At 54.5% G+C, this 17,862-nt stretch overlaps 1 protein-coding gene across 1 annotated transcript in view; it reads right to left on the bottom strand.

Moving 5' to 3' along the window:
• The window catches only part of LOC148473213 (mucolipin-2-like), a gene marked incomplete at its 5' end in the record, with an annotated part of 33,884 nt that extends 25,476 nt beyond the window's left edge, over positions 1–8,408 (bottom strand). Inside the window, 5 exons of the mRNA XM_088459943.1 lie at positions 979–1,078; positions 2,356–2,452; positions 2,536–2,629; positions 6,028–6,178; positions 8,235–8,408. Of these exons, the coding sequence (XP_088316069.1) occupies positions 979–1,078; positions 2,356–2,452; positions 2,536–2,629; positions 6,028–6,178; positions 8,235–8,408 (616 nt within the window). The remainder of the gene's footprint in view (positions 1–978; positions 1,079–2,355; positions 2,453–2,535; positions 2,630–6,027; positions 6,179–8,234) is intronic.
• Between the last annotated feature and the right edge of the window lie 9,454 nt (positions 8,409–17,862).

Here is a 17,862-nt window from a genome sequence, read left to right on the forward strand (position 1 = left end):
GGTGTTTCAGCCCCCGGGGCCTCTCAGGAAAGTTGTGTTTATACTGACAGATCATGTGACACTTAGATTTCACACAGGGGGACTTAATTTCACTAATTACGTGACTTTTGAAGGTAATTGGTTGCACCAGAACTTTTGAGGGGTTTCATACCAAATGGGTGATTACACATGCCAATTTTCTGAATTTTATTTATAACATTTTGTTAGATATATTTTTTTCCATTTCACTTCTCCAAATTAGACTATTTTGTGCAGATCCATCACATAAAACTCAGATAAAATAATAAATTACAGGATGTAATGTAACAAAAAAGCTAAAAAGTCAAGGGGGGTGATATATATATATAGGCAGTATCACCAGAGGTGGCGCTGGTGAGCAGCAGATTCTGTGTGGGGCAGGTCAGATCCGCCCACACAGAGTAGAAAAGCATTGTGGGAAGATGTATAATGGCTGCCGTATGACCAGAGCCCAGATGAGGCTGCTGGTGGACACAGCCAGACAGTGCAGGTGGGTCTGCAGTGTGAGTGAAGCAGACCAGGTGGTCAGGATTATACCTGTAAGGAGGCAGGGAGATCCCTATACCTCTGACACTGTCCTTGTGAGAGGCGGCAGCCAACAAGCTGAGAAAGCTACACCAGACCAGGAGGCCAGTGTCCAGTCCTGCATGTGGCAGGGAGGACCACAAATCTCAGAGACTGAGAGACTGTCATGCAGATTAGCTGCTTCTGTATAGAGGATTCAAGAAGTGAGCTAGTGCCCTAAACGAGGGCTAGGTTTGTTTATTATTTTACATGCTGGAAGTAAAGCACCACTTAGGTTTATTTAACTGGAATGCTACGTGTGGACTCTAATTCTGCACCTACTCACTGCACCACCGACCCCAGTCTACCGAGCTAATTAACCCCAAGTATCACACTATACATATATACACATACACACACATGCAAACCAGTAAAAGACAAGGAGAAATAACGTACTGGACCCAGATATGTGCCAGTCCTTGCAGTCTTGAATTGTAGCGTCGCTGTTGAAGAAGATTTTGATTTTTCCGCTATGAGCCTGGTTGTTAAAAGTGATCTGAAAAAGGCCAGAAAACAGGAGTATGTGACTTTATTAAGATTTATTAGAGGAGTCTCTCTGACCACACGGAGCAGTTTCAATAACTGAGGGGGAGGGGGGGGGTTGTGTCCCCAGACCCCCAGGTGCAATTACATTGCCATTGTAAACATCATCACTGACCCAACAGAGGCAAAAGAACAGAACATGCCCTCATCGATTTTGGGTTTGACCACATCCTCCAGTTTAGAGCCATTTCCTCTATTTCAGGAATTCTTATTTTTTGTATATTAGTGTCAAAGGGGCCTATTCATCATCCTTAATGAGCCCGTTACACACGCAAACATGCTAGTGTCCACATGTTTTAATAACCGGCCAATTCATTATTAGGGGCCACCTAGCGTTCAGCAAACTCCGAACCTGAGGGAACCATGCTATCTTCAGATGTGGGGGACAGAGGATATTAATTCCGATGTAAAATCACAATGCCCACTTCTTACCGATTTAATAAATGCACATGATCACTAGATTGGTCATATCAAGATTAACCCAGTGGTTCCCAATCTCAGTCCTCAAGGCAAACCAACAGTCCAGGTTTTATGGATATCCAGGGCTAAGCACTGATGGTTAAATTAAATTGTCTGAGGTACTAATTAAGTCTAGAATAAGATTTCAAAACTACATGATAACAGAAATCCAGACATCTGTTAGGAACACCGATACAGAGACGCCATGGCGCAGCCCGGTGCTTATATACATCTCTCCAAATACATCAAACAAAGATCTCTGAATATCTATCACCATGTAGTATTCATACCTATTGCTGGTCTATTGCAGTGTGCTGGGGGGGCATTTATTTATTTGTTTCTAGTCTAGATTAAAACCCTCCCTTTCATGAACATAAGAATGACCATTAGGTAGATCTGAGCAACCATTATTTTATAGTACTAATTAAGTCACCTGTGCCCGAGCCTGGACCTGGACTGTTCGGGTGCCATGAGGACAGAGCTTGGGAACCTCGGTGGTAACCACTGAACAATCTGCGCCATGGTGTTGTATCATCATCATTTCATGTCTCCGTTGTTCCGTACAAGGTACAGTACACAAGCGTAGACTAACACAGACCATACTGTATAAGTTCCCATGTAGAGCCCTGAGAAAATTCCGTATTGGGAGGAACCTCTCTGAACAGAGTAAGAGATGCAGCTAAGAGCGGTCAGCGGGGAATGACTAGAACGCACAGAGGCGCAAAGGGCAAACGCTAAGTGATCTACCCTAGATCTATGGTCAGTACTTGCCCTGACGTGAAACAAGTAGCAGTCTGGAAGCTCACGGACTCGGATGGTTTGCAGATCAATGCCTTTCAGCCTAAAGGAGATCTCCACTTTAATGAGCCTAAAACAATACAAATCAGACATTTTAGAAGCCAGCACAACAGCGCCAGACTGCAGGGGAAGAGCGGACGAGGCAGACAGTACCTGTAAAACTCCAGGCTGAAGAATGAAGAGTTTGTCTGTAGGACGTCACGGGGATTTCTGTTCACTTGCAGCTCCTGATCCATGTGCAAACACTCTATAAACAAAGTTTCAGGCCTTCAGGACATTAGCGCTGCGGGGCAACCCGGGCCACTGGCAATTACATATGTGCATCAACAACATTTAGAAATATCTGATCAGGACCTGGTTAGGGACAATGTGACTTAGAGCAAGGCCTCCATAATGAAGTCGTCTAAAGTTATTTTAGATTTGTAAGGGCACCACAAATGGCCCGCAGCGCTGTACATAGGGGGGTGACCAGAGAACACATGTACCTGTACAAAAATATTCACAGATAACAACAAATAATACATCGTTCCACAATAAATACATTTATACAAAGATCAGTCAAAAACAACAGTGACAGAGTGAGGCCAGCTCCCAGGAAACAGGGGTGTAGTTTAAGTAAGGAGAACTCAAGGGATGAGGGCCCTGCTCGTTAGTGCTTACAACCAAGAGGGAAGGGACAGGCTCACATAGGGAGCAGACATGGTAGGGATAGCAGAGGCATGAACAGGACTTAAGGGATTAATGAATAAAGTTCAAATACTGTACTTTGCACAGGGGCGCTCTCACTGGGAAAGAATAACGTGCAAGAAAAATATAGAAGGTGATTTTTAAAAAAAAATAATAAATACGGTGGGGTTTCAGTTCAACACAAACAAAAGTAATTAAACTCACAATTTGGCACAGACATAGTCCTTTCCTATATACGCTATAATGATATGCCGCAATGTGACAATACTGCTACATACAGATCACTACTGTCAGACAATTTACTAGGAAATAGTGCGTTTAGTTTATTTGTGCCGCATTTCTCACTTTCTAGAATGTCCAAAATACATCGCTGTGTTCTGCTTGTAATGAATCAATGAAACAAGAGATAATGGGGGAATCTATGATGGTACATGGATGGACGATCTACAGTGTCTAGATAGACAGTCAAAAGGTCGATACCAGATGGTTGACATGTAAAGTAAATGGTCAACAGGGTTAAAAGGCCGACAGGGTCAAAAGTTGGACAGAAATGGTTGGCATATTTTTTTTCATGATTTTTAGGGTTAGGGTGGGGGTTAGGGTTAGGAAGATGGTTAGGGCTAGGGTGGGGGTTAGGGTTAGGAAGATGGTTAGGGTGGGGGTTAGGGTTAGGAAGATGGTTAGGGTTAAGAAGATAGTTAGGGTTAAAATAGCAAAGGAAAAAAAATAAAAAGGCATCGACCATGTGTGTGTGTGTGTCAACTTTTTGACCATTTGACCCTGATGACCTTATTCCATGTCGACCATTTCACAGTCAAGCTTTGACCCTGTCGACCTATCTAAATACTGTAGATGTTGCAATCCACACCCATCCACGACGTTCCTTTGTTTACTTACTAGTAACAAGTAAAAATAGGTTTCCCACAAGGGGGAGATGTTTTAGTATAAATAGTGGATTAGTGAAGTGTAATTGTTACAGTACATTGCATGTAGTGGTAATTTAAAGCTAAAATCACCAGGTGGCGCCTTAATCCCCGGTCATGGACGGGTGACTATGTAGTCTGCAATAGGTCATGCAAATGAATGGTCATCAGGGGTTGAGGAAAAAAGAAAAGAAAAATTATAAAAACAGATATAAATGTAAAAACCATTAAATATATAAAAAAAATAAAAACCGTTTATTGAAAAAAATAGTATTCTCCAATCATTGCCATCTTTTATTGCCATCTAAAGAATGGAAGTGGTGCAACTAAGGACATGGGAGGAGGGGGGGGGGGGTCATTACTGGCAAGAGGCGGAAACCTCACCACTGGTAGGGCCGTAGCAATTTCCATAGAAGTTCGATGTGTAGCCAAATCGGGCGAGAACAGAATAATCTGGCCATTAGTTATTGTATTGAAAGAAACACGTTTCCAATGTTATCACGCTCGCGGCTCGCCAGTTCATCAGCTGTGCGGGAAGCATTTATGTAAGAGAGGAAAAAGTGCAACTAGAATTTATTGGGCTCAAGGGCAAAGTTTGTGGGGTCCCCATACTCCCAGATGTCTCCCAGCACCACTTCATATTACAGAGGTCACATCTGAGAACGATGCGCAGATCTACAGCGCACAACAAGAATCGTTATTACCAGTGACGTTGTTAGAGGAGGGTCATTCAGTATAGATGTGTTAGTTCATTAAACAATGTAAATTAATCTGCTCTTATGTGTATACAGGGAATAGAGGGCATCAGTGGCGTAACTTCATCCCAAGTGCCCAAAGGCAAGATAAATGTTGGTGCCCCCCCCCAAATTAAAATGTACCACCCCCCCTGCACCTATGCCAGCCCCAGCTGCCGTCGCCCCCCTATGCAGTTCCTTTTATACAATGCACCCAGTAGTGGTCCCCCTATGCAGTGCCCCCCCAGTAATGGTCCCCCTATGCAGTGCCCCCCAGTAATGGTCCCCCTATGCACTGCCCTCAGAAGAGGTCCCCCTATGCAGTGCCCCAATAGTAAGGTCCCTGTAGTGCCCCCTGTAGTGCCCCCAGTAGTAATGACCCCTGTAGTGCACCAGTAATAAGGCCCCCATACGATGCCCCCAGTGGTAAGGCCCCCATACGATGCCCCCAGTAGTAAGGCCCCCATACGATGCCCCCAGTAGTAAGGCCCCCATACGATGCCCCCTGTAGTAAGGCCCCCTGTAGTAAGGCCCCCTGTAGTAAGGCCCCCTGTAGTAAGGCCCCCTGTAGTAAGGCCCCCTGTAGTAAGGCCCCCTGTAGTAAGGCCCCCTGTAGTAAGGCCCCCTGTAGTAAGGCCCCCTGTAGTAAGGCCCCCTGTAGTAAGGCCCCTGCAGCTCCGGGTGACAATGGAGCCAGGTGCCCCCTTCAGGGCTGGCGCCCGGTGGCAAATGACTCCACTGTCTCCGGGAGTTCCGGCACTGGAGGGCATTTGTAGTCTGTTCTCCATCTGTATAAAGTATAGGATAATCTGCAGACGCTTACATCCTCATTTTCTTCAACGGCATGATGTAACCATGGGCCATCAGGTGCTTACTGGTTACATACGGTTTTGCTTATACAACACACAGATTAAGAGGCCCAAATAACTTTTCAGGCTATAGCAATGAAGAGACACCGATAACAGCAGCAACCTCCCATCATCTGCCTGGCAAGGCCCCGGGTCACACTCCTTTCCCATTCTCCCTCCATTGCCCCAACCTTACCCTTGTTCTGTCTGGATAAATAGAAATACAGGTTAAAAAAAGAAAAAAAAAAAAAAAAAAGTGTGGTATAATTATATAAGCCGATCAGCACCGTGGGACCCTCTATAATCTTACAAGTGATAGAGAACTGACTGCTTGAGCAAAGACCACCAAGCTGGGCCACTCCAATCCATTTACTGCTGCGCCCAATAACAGGAAAATGAGGAGAGGACTTTGCAGAACAAAACGTATCACCGGTAAATTCCATGTAACTGTACCTGTTTCCACAGTGGGGTCTATATAGAACGTGTCATTGTATGGGAGGACTGATCTTCTGTGGTAGTGCTGCTTACAGATCTTCAGTCCTTTCCTGTTCTTATCATTGTCGTAGCCAACTGTACCGAGCGAGAGGTTTCCCATCTGATGATACTACAGAGACAAGAGAGGTGGAGACCAAAAATATAAGGAGATCTTCATCTAATTAAAAAGTTCAACAAATTAATTTGTGAACAAGATCTAAAATCAGTCCCTCTGGTCTCTTAACCACAAGTGAGAAAGTGTCTTGGTAACCTCAGGAGAACCACAAGTTGCCTACTCTAGAACTAGGACCTTGAAGACACATAACCGAACACCTTGATAAACTGAAAGAAAATAAAATAAGTGACTAAATAAAATAAGTGTCCTGTGACAGATCCACGAGGACTGGAGCAATACATCCATCTATCAACTAGGTGATGGACACAGATTTGCAATCAATATTAATGCATAAGTCAGTGGTTTCCAAACTGTGCACTGTGGCACCCTGGGGGGCCTCGGGACACTTGCAGGGGTGCCTCAGGTTGGTGGTCTAGCACCAAATCAAATTATTTATGGTCAATGTAATGTAAATATGTGGACAAACAGAAGCGCAAACCTGTCCCCCACTACATAACTGACCCTAAGGGTGACAGGTCAGCACATCCCTGTTCCCCACCACATAACTGACCCTAAGGGTGACAGGTCAGCACATCCCTGTTCCCCACCACATAACTGACCCTAAGGGTGACAGGTCAGCACATCCCTGTCCTCACCACATAACTGACCCTAAGGGTGACAGGTCAGCACATCCCTGTCCTCACCACATAACTGACCCTAAGGGTGACAGGTCAGCACATCCCTGTTCTCACCACATAACTGACCCTAAGGATGACAGGTCAGCACATCCCTGTCCCCACCACATAACTGACCCTAAGGGTGACAGGTCAGCACATCCCTGTTCTCACCACATAACTGACCCTAAGGATGACAGCTCAGCACATCCCTGTCCCCACCACATAACTGACCCTAAGGATGACAGCTCATCACATCCCCGTCCTCACCACATAACTGACCCTAAGGGTGACAGGTCAGCACATCCCCGTCCTCACCACATAACTGACCCTAAGGATGACAGGTCAGCACATCCCTGTCCCCACCACATAACTGACCCTAAGGGTGACAGGTCAGCACATCCCTGTTCTCACCACATAACTGACCCTAAGGATGACAGGTCAGCACATCCCTGTCCCCATCACATAACTGACCCTAAGGATGACAGCTCATCACATCCCCGTCCTCACCACATAACTGACCCTAAGGGTGACAGGTCAGCACATCCCCGTCCTCACCACATAACTGACCCTAAGGATGAAAGGTCAGCACATCCCTGTCCCCACCACATAACTGACCCTAAGGGTGACAGGTCAGCACATTCCTGTCCTCACCACATAACTGACCCTAAGGGTGACAGGTCAGCACATCCCCGACCACATAACTGACCCTAAGGGTGACAGGTCAGCACATCCCTGTCCCCATCACATAACTAACCCTAAGGATGACAGCTCAGCACATCCCTGTCCCCACCACATAACTGACCCTAAGGATGACAGCTCAGCACATCCCTGTCCTCACCACATAACTCACCCCAAGGATGACAGGTCAGCACATCCCCGTTCTCACCACATAACTAACCCTAAGGGTGACAGGTCAGCACATCCCTGTCCCCATCACATAACTAACCCTAAGGATGACAGCTCAGCACATCCCTGTCCTCACCACATAACTCACCCCAAGGATGACAGGTCAGCACATCCCTGTCCCCACCACATAACTGAGCCCAAGGATGACATATATGCACAATTTACTTCACTTTACTTCTTTACTATTTTTCTGAATTTCTCAATAACAAACTTTTGGCTTAGGGGGTGCCGTGAAAACAATGCCGATACTCTAGGGTGCCGTGATTCAAAAAAGTTTGGGAACCACTGGCATAAGTAATAAGTATGAGGGACAGACCTCAAACTGGTCACCAAATATGAAAGTGGTTACAATGTAGGGGTTATCCAATGGAGCAACCAATAATACGTAAAGAAAAGGACTATGCCAGAGTTGCTCACTTGGGACATATGGGTTACAGATGCCCTGGATTGAGGGCCTGTGTGTCAGAATTAAGGTACAATGTGTTTACCTGATGGATCACATAGAATATGCTGTCGTAGAGATCTTTCTGAGTGTAGACAGTGCGGCTATAGTCATCCTCATCGACGCCAGTATATCCTTTAAGGAACAAGTGCTTGAAGGCCATCGCGTTCTCTTCTTTAAAGGAGACCACTAGTTGGTTGTTTAACCCAAACAGGACGAGCTGAAATATTGGAATTGCAGTAAGATCAGATGATTGCAGCTGTTACAGGTCACATGTCCCAGATACGAGACGGGAGGATGAGGGATTTCTCCATCGGCCAGTAAGCACACCTCTATAGGGAGTAAATGTACTGCAAAAACCTTTTTACCACTGGGACTCATGGGATGGGAAGGTCGGCATTAATAATGCTCTTAACGATGGATGTCATTCGGTGGAAGCTAGCAGTTTACATCCTGATACTGGACCCATTAATGCACAATGGTTTTATATCTTTACAATGTCGTCTGCTGCCCAGCTAAGCCAAGACGTGGTGGCTCCTCTCCTGAGAACCCATTCCTCTGCACTGCTGGGCTCCCTAATGGAAGTGATCTACCACAAAGGATTGTACAAATAGGTTTCTTCTGCAGCCTAGGTACTGTGTTGGACCACCACCTCCAGCTTCGTGGCTGCAGACCCGCCAACATGGCCCCTTCTGTCAGGTATGTAATGCAGACTCCTGGGCCTTCCTCATGATTTAGAATAAGTTACCGATGTTAAAAACACCCTTCTTGTCAATTAATTAGTCCAACCCAGGTCTCTGCAGTCACAAATGAAGAGGGAAGCCCAGGAGCAGGGCCCTTTGCACCTGGTGGAAGAGGTCATGTTGGTGGACCTGTAGACATGCTTCAAAGTCCCTGAGTAATGTAATTAATGGTGCTGGGACTCTGAATGTTGGTGGCCTAAGGCAGTATGGTGACACAGCGAGAACAAGCCCCAACAAAAAGCTCTACAGCGGCATTATCAGAAGTCAGATCGCACCATGGAGCTCGGCAAAATAGAAGGAGGGGGAACTAGAGGAGGGACCCCCACAGTGGTAATGGCGGGATTAGCCTTAAAGCTGCACTACCTCCATGGCAAAGCTGGCAATGCACCCCCCTCTTCCCCAGCTGGAGCACCGGGCACCGCTACTGTACATCCAGCTAAGGCTCCTCCACTCCCATTACAGTGCCTTGTCCCAATACAAAAGCATTACCCCCCGTGATGTTATGGCATTAGATATGCTTAATGTGTGTAGACACTCCCTAACTTGTATGCGATAGCCTGAATCTTCAGTGACGTTTCCTAGGACCATAGGGAATGCTGGGAAGTGGGTGTAGTCTGGTGTACAGTAGGTCTATAGTTTGCAAATGGCTGAATAAAGAAGCACAGCAGTGGTTAGGTTACCCATGTTTCAGTGTCCTTATGTGTATATATATATATATATATATATATATATATATACACATATATACACATATACACACATATACACACACACAAAGAAAATAACCCCCATATTAGGAGAATTTGTAATGTCATTTATTTCTCCTTTATCTCAAAAGCATCAGAGCCTGGAAACAACGAGCACATATAGCGGCCACGGCAAGCGGGTACTAGAGATGTCCATCACCATGTGTGAGGGCCCATTACCCCTAACAGCCGCATCTCCCTGCATGGTCAGCCCGGAGAGCAGTAGTATCGGACACTACGGGCTGGCTTGGATACACTGTACCGTGAAGCTGGAAGCGGAGCAAGAGCCTAGGCTGCCTTGCAGGAGTCTAGAGTATATAGCACATGTAGGGCCGGCCCGAACCTCATTTTTTTGGTAAGCGGATATAGATTTTGGCGCCCACTAGTGAAATAATCCCCATTTTTCGGCGCAAGAAAAGTCTGTGTCACTGTACAGCCTTTCCCTGCGCAGCAGGGATTATTGACCATGATTAGTCACGGGGGAAACCCTGCGGCTAATTGAGTAACCTCCATAGGCTGCGCATAAAAAAAAAAAAACACACATAGGCCCCACATGAATATGTATAAAGTTCTTATATAGCAGAGCAGGACCACCCTGGGTGCTAAGCTACTATTATACCCAAAGATACATATACAGGGAGAGGGCGACAGCACTGGGCGACGACAGGGAGAGGGCGACAGCACTGGGCGACGACAGGGAGAGGGCGACAGCACTGGGTGATGACAGGGAGAGGGCGACAGCACTGGGCGACAGCACTGGGTGACGACAGGGAGAGGGCGACAGCACTGGGTGACGACAGGGAGAGGGCGACAGCACTGGGTGACGACAGGGAGAGGGCGACAGCACTGGGTGACGACAGGGAGAGGGCGACAGCACTGGGTGACGACAGGGAGAGGGCGACAGCACTGGGTGACGACAGGGAGAGGGCGACAGCACTGGGTGACGACAGGGAGAGGGCGACAGCACTGGGTGACGACAGGGAGAGGGCGACAGCACTGGGTGACGACAGGGAGAGGGCGACAGCACTGGGTGACGACAGGGAGAGGGCGACAGCACTGGGTAACAGCACTGGGTGACGACAGGGAGAGGGCGACAGCACTGGGTGACGACAGGGAGAGGGCGACAGCACTGGGTGACGACAGGGAGAGGGCGACAGCACTGGGTGACAGCACTGGGTGACGACAGGGAGAGGGCGACAGCACTGGGTGACGACAGGGAGAGGGCGACAGCACTGGGTGACAGCACTGGGTGACGACAGGGAGAGGGCGACAGCACTGGGTGACGACAGGGAGAGGGCGACAGCACTGGGTGACGACAGGGAGAGGGCGACAGCACTGGGTGACGACAGGGAGAGGGCGACAGCACTGGGTGACGACAGGGAGAGGGCGACAGGGAGAGGGCGACAGCACTGGGTGATGACAGGGAGAGGGCGACAGCACTGGGCGACAGCACTGGGTGACGACAGGGAGAGGGCGACAGCACTGGGCGACAGCACTGGGTGACGACAGGGAGAGGGCGACAGCACTGGGCGACAGCACAGGGTGACGACAGGGAGAGGGCGACAGCACTGGGCGACAGCACTGGGTGACGACAGGGAGAGGGCGACAGCACTGGGCGACAGCACTGGGTGACGACAGGGAGAGGGCGACAGCACTGGGTGACAGCACTGGGTGACGACAGGGAGAGGGCGACAGCACTGGGTGACGACAGGGAGAGGGCGACAGCACAGGGTGACGACAGGGAGAGGGCGACAGCACTGGGTGACGACAGGGAGAGGGCGACAGCACTGGGTGACGACAGGGAGAGGGCGACAGGGAGAGGGCGACAGCACTGGGTGACGACAGGGAGAGGGCGACAGCACTGGGCGACAGCACAGGGTGATGACAGGGAGAGGGCGACAGCACTGGGCGACAGCACTGGGTGACGACAGGGAGAGGGCGACAGCACTGGGTGACGACAGGGAGAGGGCGACAGCACTGGGTGACGACAGGGAGAGGGCGACAGCACTGGGTGACGACAGGGAGAGGGCGACAGCACTGGGTGACGACAGGGAGAGGGCGACAGCACTGGGTGACGACAGGGAGAGGGCGACAGCACTGGGTGACGACAGGGAGAGGGCGACAGCACTGGGTAACAGCACTGGGTGACGACAGGGAGAGGGCGACAGCACTGGGTGACGACAGGGAGAGGGCGACAGCACTGGGTGACGACAGGGAGAGGGCGACAGCACTGGGTGACGACAGGGAGAGGGCGACAGCACTGGGTGACAGCACTGGGTGACGACAGGGAGAGGGCGACAGCACTGGGTGACGACAGGGAGAGGGCGACAGCACTGGGTGACAGCACTGGGTGACGACAGGGAGAGGGCGACAGCACTGGGTGACGACAGGGAGAGGGCGACAGCACTGGGTGACGACAGGGAGAGGGCGACAGCACTGGGTGACGACAGGGAGAGGGCGACAGCACTGGGTGACGACAGGGAGAGGGCGACAGCACTGGGTGACGACAGGGAGAGGGCGACAGCACTGGGTGACGACAGGGAGAGGGCGACAGGGAGAGGGCGACAGCACTGGGTGATGACAGGGAGAGGGCGACAGCACTGGGCGACAGCACTGGGTGACGACAGGGAGAGGGCGACAGCACTGGGCGACAGCACTGGGTGACGACAGGGAGAGGGCGACAGCACTGGGCGACAGCACAGGGTGACGACAGGGAGAGGGCGACAGCACAGGGTGATGACAGGGAGAGGGCGACAGCACTGGGTGACGACAGGGAGAGGGCGACAGCACTGGGTGACGACAGGGAGAGGGCGACAGCACTGGGCGACAGCACAGGGTGATGACAGGGAGAGGGCGACAGCACTGGGCGACAGCACAGGGTGACGACAGGGAGAGGGCGACAGCACTGGGCGACAGCACTGGGTGACGACAGGGAGAGGGCGACAGCACTGGGTGACGACAGGGAGAGGGCGACAGCACTGGGTGACGACAGGGAGAGGGCGACAGCACTGGGTGACGACAGGGAGAGGGCGACAGCACTGGGTGACGACAGGGAGAGGGCGACAGCACTGGGTGACGACAGGGAGAGGGCGACAGCACTGGGTGACGACAGGGAGAGGGCGACAGCACTGGGTGACGACAGGGAGAGGGCGACAGCACTGGGTGACGACAGGGAGAGGGCGACAGCACTGGGTGACGACAGGGAGAGGGCGACAGCACTGGGTGACGACAGGGAGAGGGCGACAGCACTGGGTGACGACAGGGAGAGGGCGACAGCACTGGGTAACAGCACTGGGTGACGACAGGGAGAGGGCGACAGCACTGGGTGACGACAGGGAGAGGGCGACAGCACTGGGTGACAGCACTGGGTGACGACAGGGAGAGGGCGACAGCACTGGGTGACGACAGGGAGAGGGCGACAGCACTGGGTGACAGCACTGGGTGACGACAGGGAGAGGGCGACAGCACTGGGTGACGACAGGGAGAGGGCGACAGCACAGGGTGACGACAGGGAGAGGGCGACAGCACTGGGCGACAGCACTGGGTGACGACAGGGAGAGGGCGACAGCACTGGGTGACGACAGGGAGAGGGCGACAGCACTGGGTGACGACAGGGAGAGGGCGACAGCACTGGGTGACGACAGGGAGAGGGCGACAGCACTGGGTGACGACAGGGAGAGGGCGACAGCACTGGGTGACGACAGGGAGAGGGCGACAGCACTGGGTGACGACAGGGAGAGGGCGACAGCACTGGGTGACGACAGGGAGAGGGCGACAGCACTGGGTGACGACAGGGAGAGGGCGACAGCACTGGGTGACGACAGGGAGAGGGCGACAGCACTGGGCGACAGCACAGGGTGATGACAGGGAGAGGGCGACAGCACTGGGCGACAGCACTGGGTGACGACAGGGAGAGGGCGACAGCACTGGGTGACGACAGGGAGAGGGCGACAGCACTGGGTGACGACAGGGAGAGGGCGACAGCACTGGGTGACGACAGGGAGAGGGCGACAGCACTGGGTGACGACAGGGAGAGGGCGACAGCACTGGGTGACGACAGGGAGAGGGCGACAGCACTGGGTGACAGCACTGGGTGACGACAGGGAGAGGGCGACAGCACTGGGTGACGACAGGGAGAGGGCGACAGCACTGGGTGACGACAGGGAGAGGGCGACAGCACTGGGTGACGACAGGGAGAGGGCGACAGCACTGGGTGACGACAGGGAGAGGGCGACAGCACTGGGTGACGACAGGGAGAGGGCGACAGCACTGGGTGACGACAGGGAGAGGGCGACAGCACTGGGTAACAGCACTGGGTGACGACAGGGAGAGGGCGACAGCACTGGGTGACGACAGGGAGAGGGCGACAGCACTGGGTGACAGCACTGGGTGACGACAGGGAGAGGGCGACAGCACTGGGTGACGACAGGGAGAGGGCGACAGCACTGGGTGACGACAGGGAGAGGGCGACAGCACTGGGTGACGACAGGGAGAGGGCGACAGCACTGGGTGACGACAGGGAGAGGGCGACAGGGAGAGGGCGACAGCACTGGGTGACGACAGGGAGAGGGCGACAGCACTGGGCGACAGCACTGGGTGACGACAGGGAGAGGGCGACAGCACTGGGCGACAGCACTGGGTGACGACAGGGAGAGGGCGACAGCACTGGGCGACAGCACAGGGTGATGACAGGGAGAGGGCGACAGCACAGGGTGACGACAGGGAGAGGGCGACAGCACAGGGTGACGACAGGGAGAGGGCGACAGCACTGGGTGACGACAGGGAGAGGGCGACAGCACTGGGTGACGACAGGGAGAGGGCGACAGCACTGGGTGACGACAGGGAGAGGGCGACAGCACTGGGTGACGACAGGGAGAGGGCGACAGCACTGGGTGACGACAGGGAGAGGGCGACAGCACTGGGTGACGACAGGGAGAGGGCGACAGCACTGGGCGACAGCACTGGGTGACGACAGGGAGAGGGCGACAGCACTGGGCGACAGCACTGGGTGACGACAGGGAGAGGGCGACAGCACTGGGCGACAGCACAGGGTGATGACAGGGAGAGGGCGACAGCACAGGGTGACGACAGGGAGAGGGCGACAGCACAGGGTGACGACAGGGAGAGGGCGACAGCACTGGGTGACGACAGGGAGAGGGCGACAGCACTGGGTGACGACAGGGAGAGGGCGACAGCACTGGGTGACGACAGGGAGAGGGCGACAGCACTGGGTGACGACAGGGAGAGGGCGACAGCACTGGGTGACGACAGGGAGAGGGCGACAGCACTGGGTGACGACAGGGAGAGGGCGACAGCACTGGGTGACGACAGGGAGAGGGCGACAGCACTGGGTGACGACAGGGAGAGGGCGACAGCACTGGGTAACAGCACTGGGTGACGACAGGGAGAGGGCGACAGCACTGGGTGACGACAGGGAGAGGGCGACAGCACTGGGTGACGACAGGGAGAGGGCGACAGCACTGGGTGACGACAGGGAGAGGGCGACAGCACTGGGTGACGACAGGGAGAGGGCGACAGCACTGGGTGACGACAGGGAGAGGGCGACAGCACTGGGTGACGACAGGGAGAGGGCGACAGCACTGGGTGACGACAGGGAGAGGGCGACAGCACTGGGTAACAGCACTGGGTGACGACAGGGAGAGGGCGACAGCACTGGGTGACGACAGGGAGAGGGCGACAGCACTGGGTAACAGCACTGGGTGACGACAGGGAGAGGGCGACAGCACTGGGTGACGACAGGGAGAGGGCGACAGCACTGGGTGACAGCACTGGGTGACGACAGGGAGAGGGCGACAGCACTGGGTGACGACAGGGAGAGGGCGACAGCACTGGGTGACGACAGGGAGAGGGCGACAGCACTGGGTGACGACAGGGAGAGGGCGACAGGGAGAGGGCGACAGCACTGGGTGATGACAGGGAGAGGGCGACAGCACTGGGCGACAGCACTGGGTGACGACAGGGAGAGGGCGACAGCACTGGGCGACAGCACAGGGTGATGACAGGGAGAGGGCGACAGCACAGGGTGACGACAGGGAGAGGGCGACAGCACTGGGTGACGACAGGGAGAGGGCGACAGCACAGGGTGACGACAGGGAGAGGGCGACAGCACAGGGTGACGACAGGGAGAGGGCGACAGCACTGGGTGACGACAGGGAGAGGGCGACAGCACTGGGTGACGACAGGGAGAGGGCGACAGCACTGGGTGACGACAGGGAGAGGGCGACAGCACTGGGTGACGACAGGGAGAGGGCGACAGCACTGGGTGACGACAGGGAGAGGGCGACAGCACTGGGTGACGACAGGGAGAGGGCGACAGCACTGGGTGACGACAGGGAGAGGGCGACAGCACTGGGTGACGACAGGGAGAGGGCGACAGCACTGGGTGACGACAGGGAGAGGGCGACAGCACTGGGTGACGACAGGGAGAGGGCGACAGCACTGGGTAACAGCACTGGGTGACGACAGGGAGAGGGCGACAGCACTGGGTGACGACAGGGAGAGGGCGACAGCACTGGGTGACGACAGGGAGAGGGCGACAGCACTGGGTAACAGCACTGGGTGACGACAGGGAGAGGGCGACAGCACTGGGTGACGACAGGGAGAGGGCGACAGCACTGGGTGACAGCACTGGGTGACGACAGGGAGAGGGCGACAGCACTGGGTGACGACAGGGAGAGGGCGACAGCACAGGGTGACGACAGGGAGAGGGCGACAGCACTGGGCGACAGCACTGGGTGACGACAGGGAGAGGGCGACAGCACTGGGTGACGACAGGGAGAGGGCGACAGCACTGGGTGACGACAGGGAGAGGGCGACAGCACTGGGTGACGACAGGGAGAGGGCGACAGCACTGGGTGACGACAGGGAGAGGGCGACAGCACTGGGTGACGACAGGGAGAGGGCGACAGCACTGGGTGACGACAGGGAGAGGGCGACAGCACTGGGTGACGACAGGGAGAGGGCGACAGCACTGGGTGACGACAGGGAGAGGGCGACAGCACTGGGTGACGACAGGGAGAGGGCGACAGCACTGGGCGACAGCACAGGGTGATGACAGGGAGAGGGCGACAGCACTGGGCGACAGCACTGGGTGACGACAGGGAGAGGGCGACAGCACTGGGTGACGACAGGGAGAGGGCGACAGCACTGGGTGACGACAGGGAGAGGGCGACAGCACTGGGTGACGACAGGGAGAGGGCGACAGCACTGGGTGACGACAGGGAGAGGGCGACAGCACTGGGTGACGACAGGGAGAGGGCGACAGCACTGGGTGACAGCACTGGGTGACGACAGGGAGAGGGCGACAGCACTGGGTGACGACAGGGAGAGGGCGACAGCACTGGGTGACGACAGGGAGAGGGCGACAGCACTGGGTGACGACAGGGAGAGGGCGACAGCACTGGGTGACGACAGGGAGAGGGCGACAGCACTGGGTGACGACAGGGAGAGGGCGACAGCACTGGGTGACGACAGGGAGAGGGCGACAGCACTGGGTAACAGCACTGGGTGACGACAGGGAGAGGGCGACAGCACTGGGTGACGACAGGGAGAGGGCGACAGCACTGGGTGACAGCACTGGGTGACGACAGGGAGAGGGCGACAGCACTGGGTGACGACAGGGAGAGGGCGACAGCACTGGGTGACGACAGGGAGAGGGCGACAGCACTGGGTGACGACAGGGAGAGGGCGACAGCACTGGGTGACGACAGGGAGAGGGCGACAGGGAGAGGGCGACAGCACTGGGTGACGACAGGGAGAGGGCGACAGCACTGGGCGACAGCACTGGGTGACGACAGGGAGAGGGCGACAGCACTGGGCGACAGCACTGGGTGACGACAGGGAGAGGGCGACAGCACTGGGCGACAGCACAGGGTGATGACAGGGAGAGGGCGACAGCACAGGGTGACGACAGGGAGAGGGCGACAGCACAGGGTGACGACAGGGAGAGGGCGACAGCACTGGGTGACGACAGGGAGAGGGCGACAGCACTGGGTGACGACAGGGAGAGGGCGACAGCACTGGGTGACGACAGGGAGAGGGCGACAGCACTGGGTGACGACAGGGAGAGGGCGACAGCACTGGGTGACGACAGGGAGAGGGCGACAGCACTGGGTGACGACAGGGAGAGGGCGACAGCACTGGGTGACGACAGGGAGAGGGCGAC

Source organism: Taudactylus pleione, unplaced genomic scaffold (genome assembly GCF_031769625.1).
Source record: "Taudactylus pleione unplaced genomic scaffold, aTauple2 ptg000957l, whole genome shotgun sequence".
NCBI classification, from domain to species: Eukaryota; Metazoa; Chordata; class Amphibia; order Anura; family Myobatrachidae; genus Taudactylus; species Taudactylus pleione.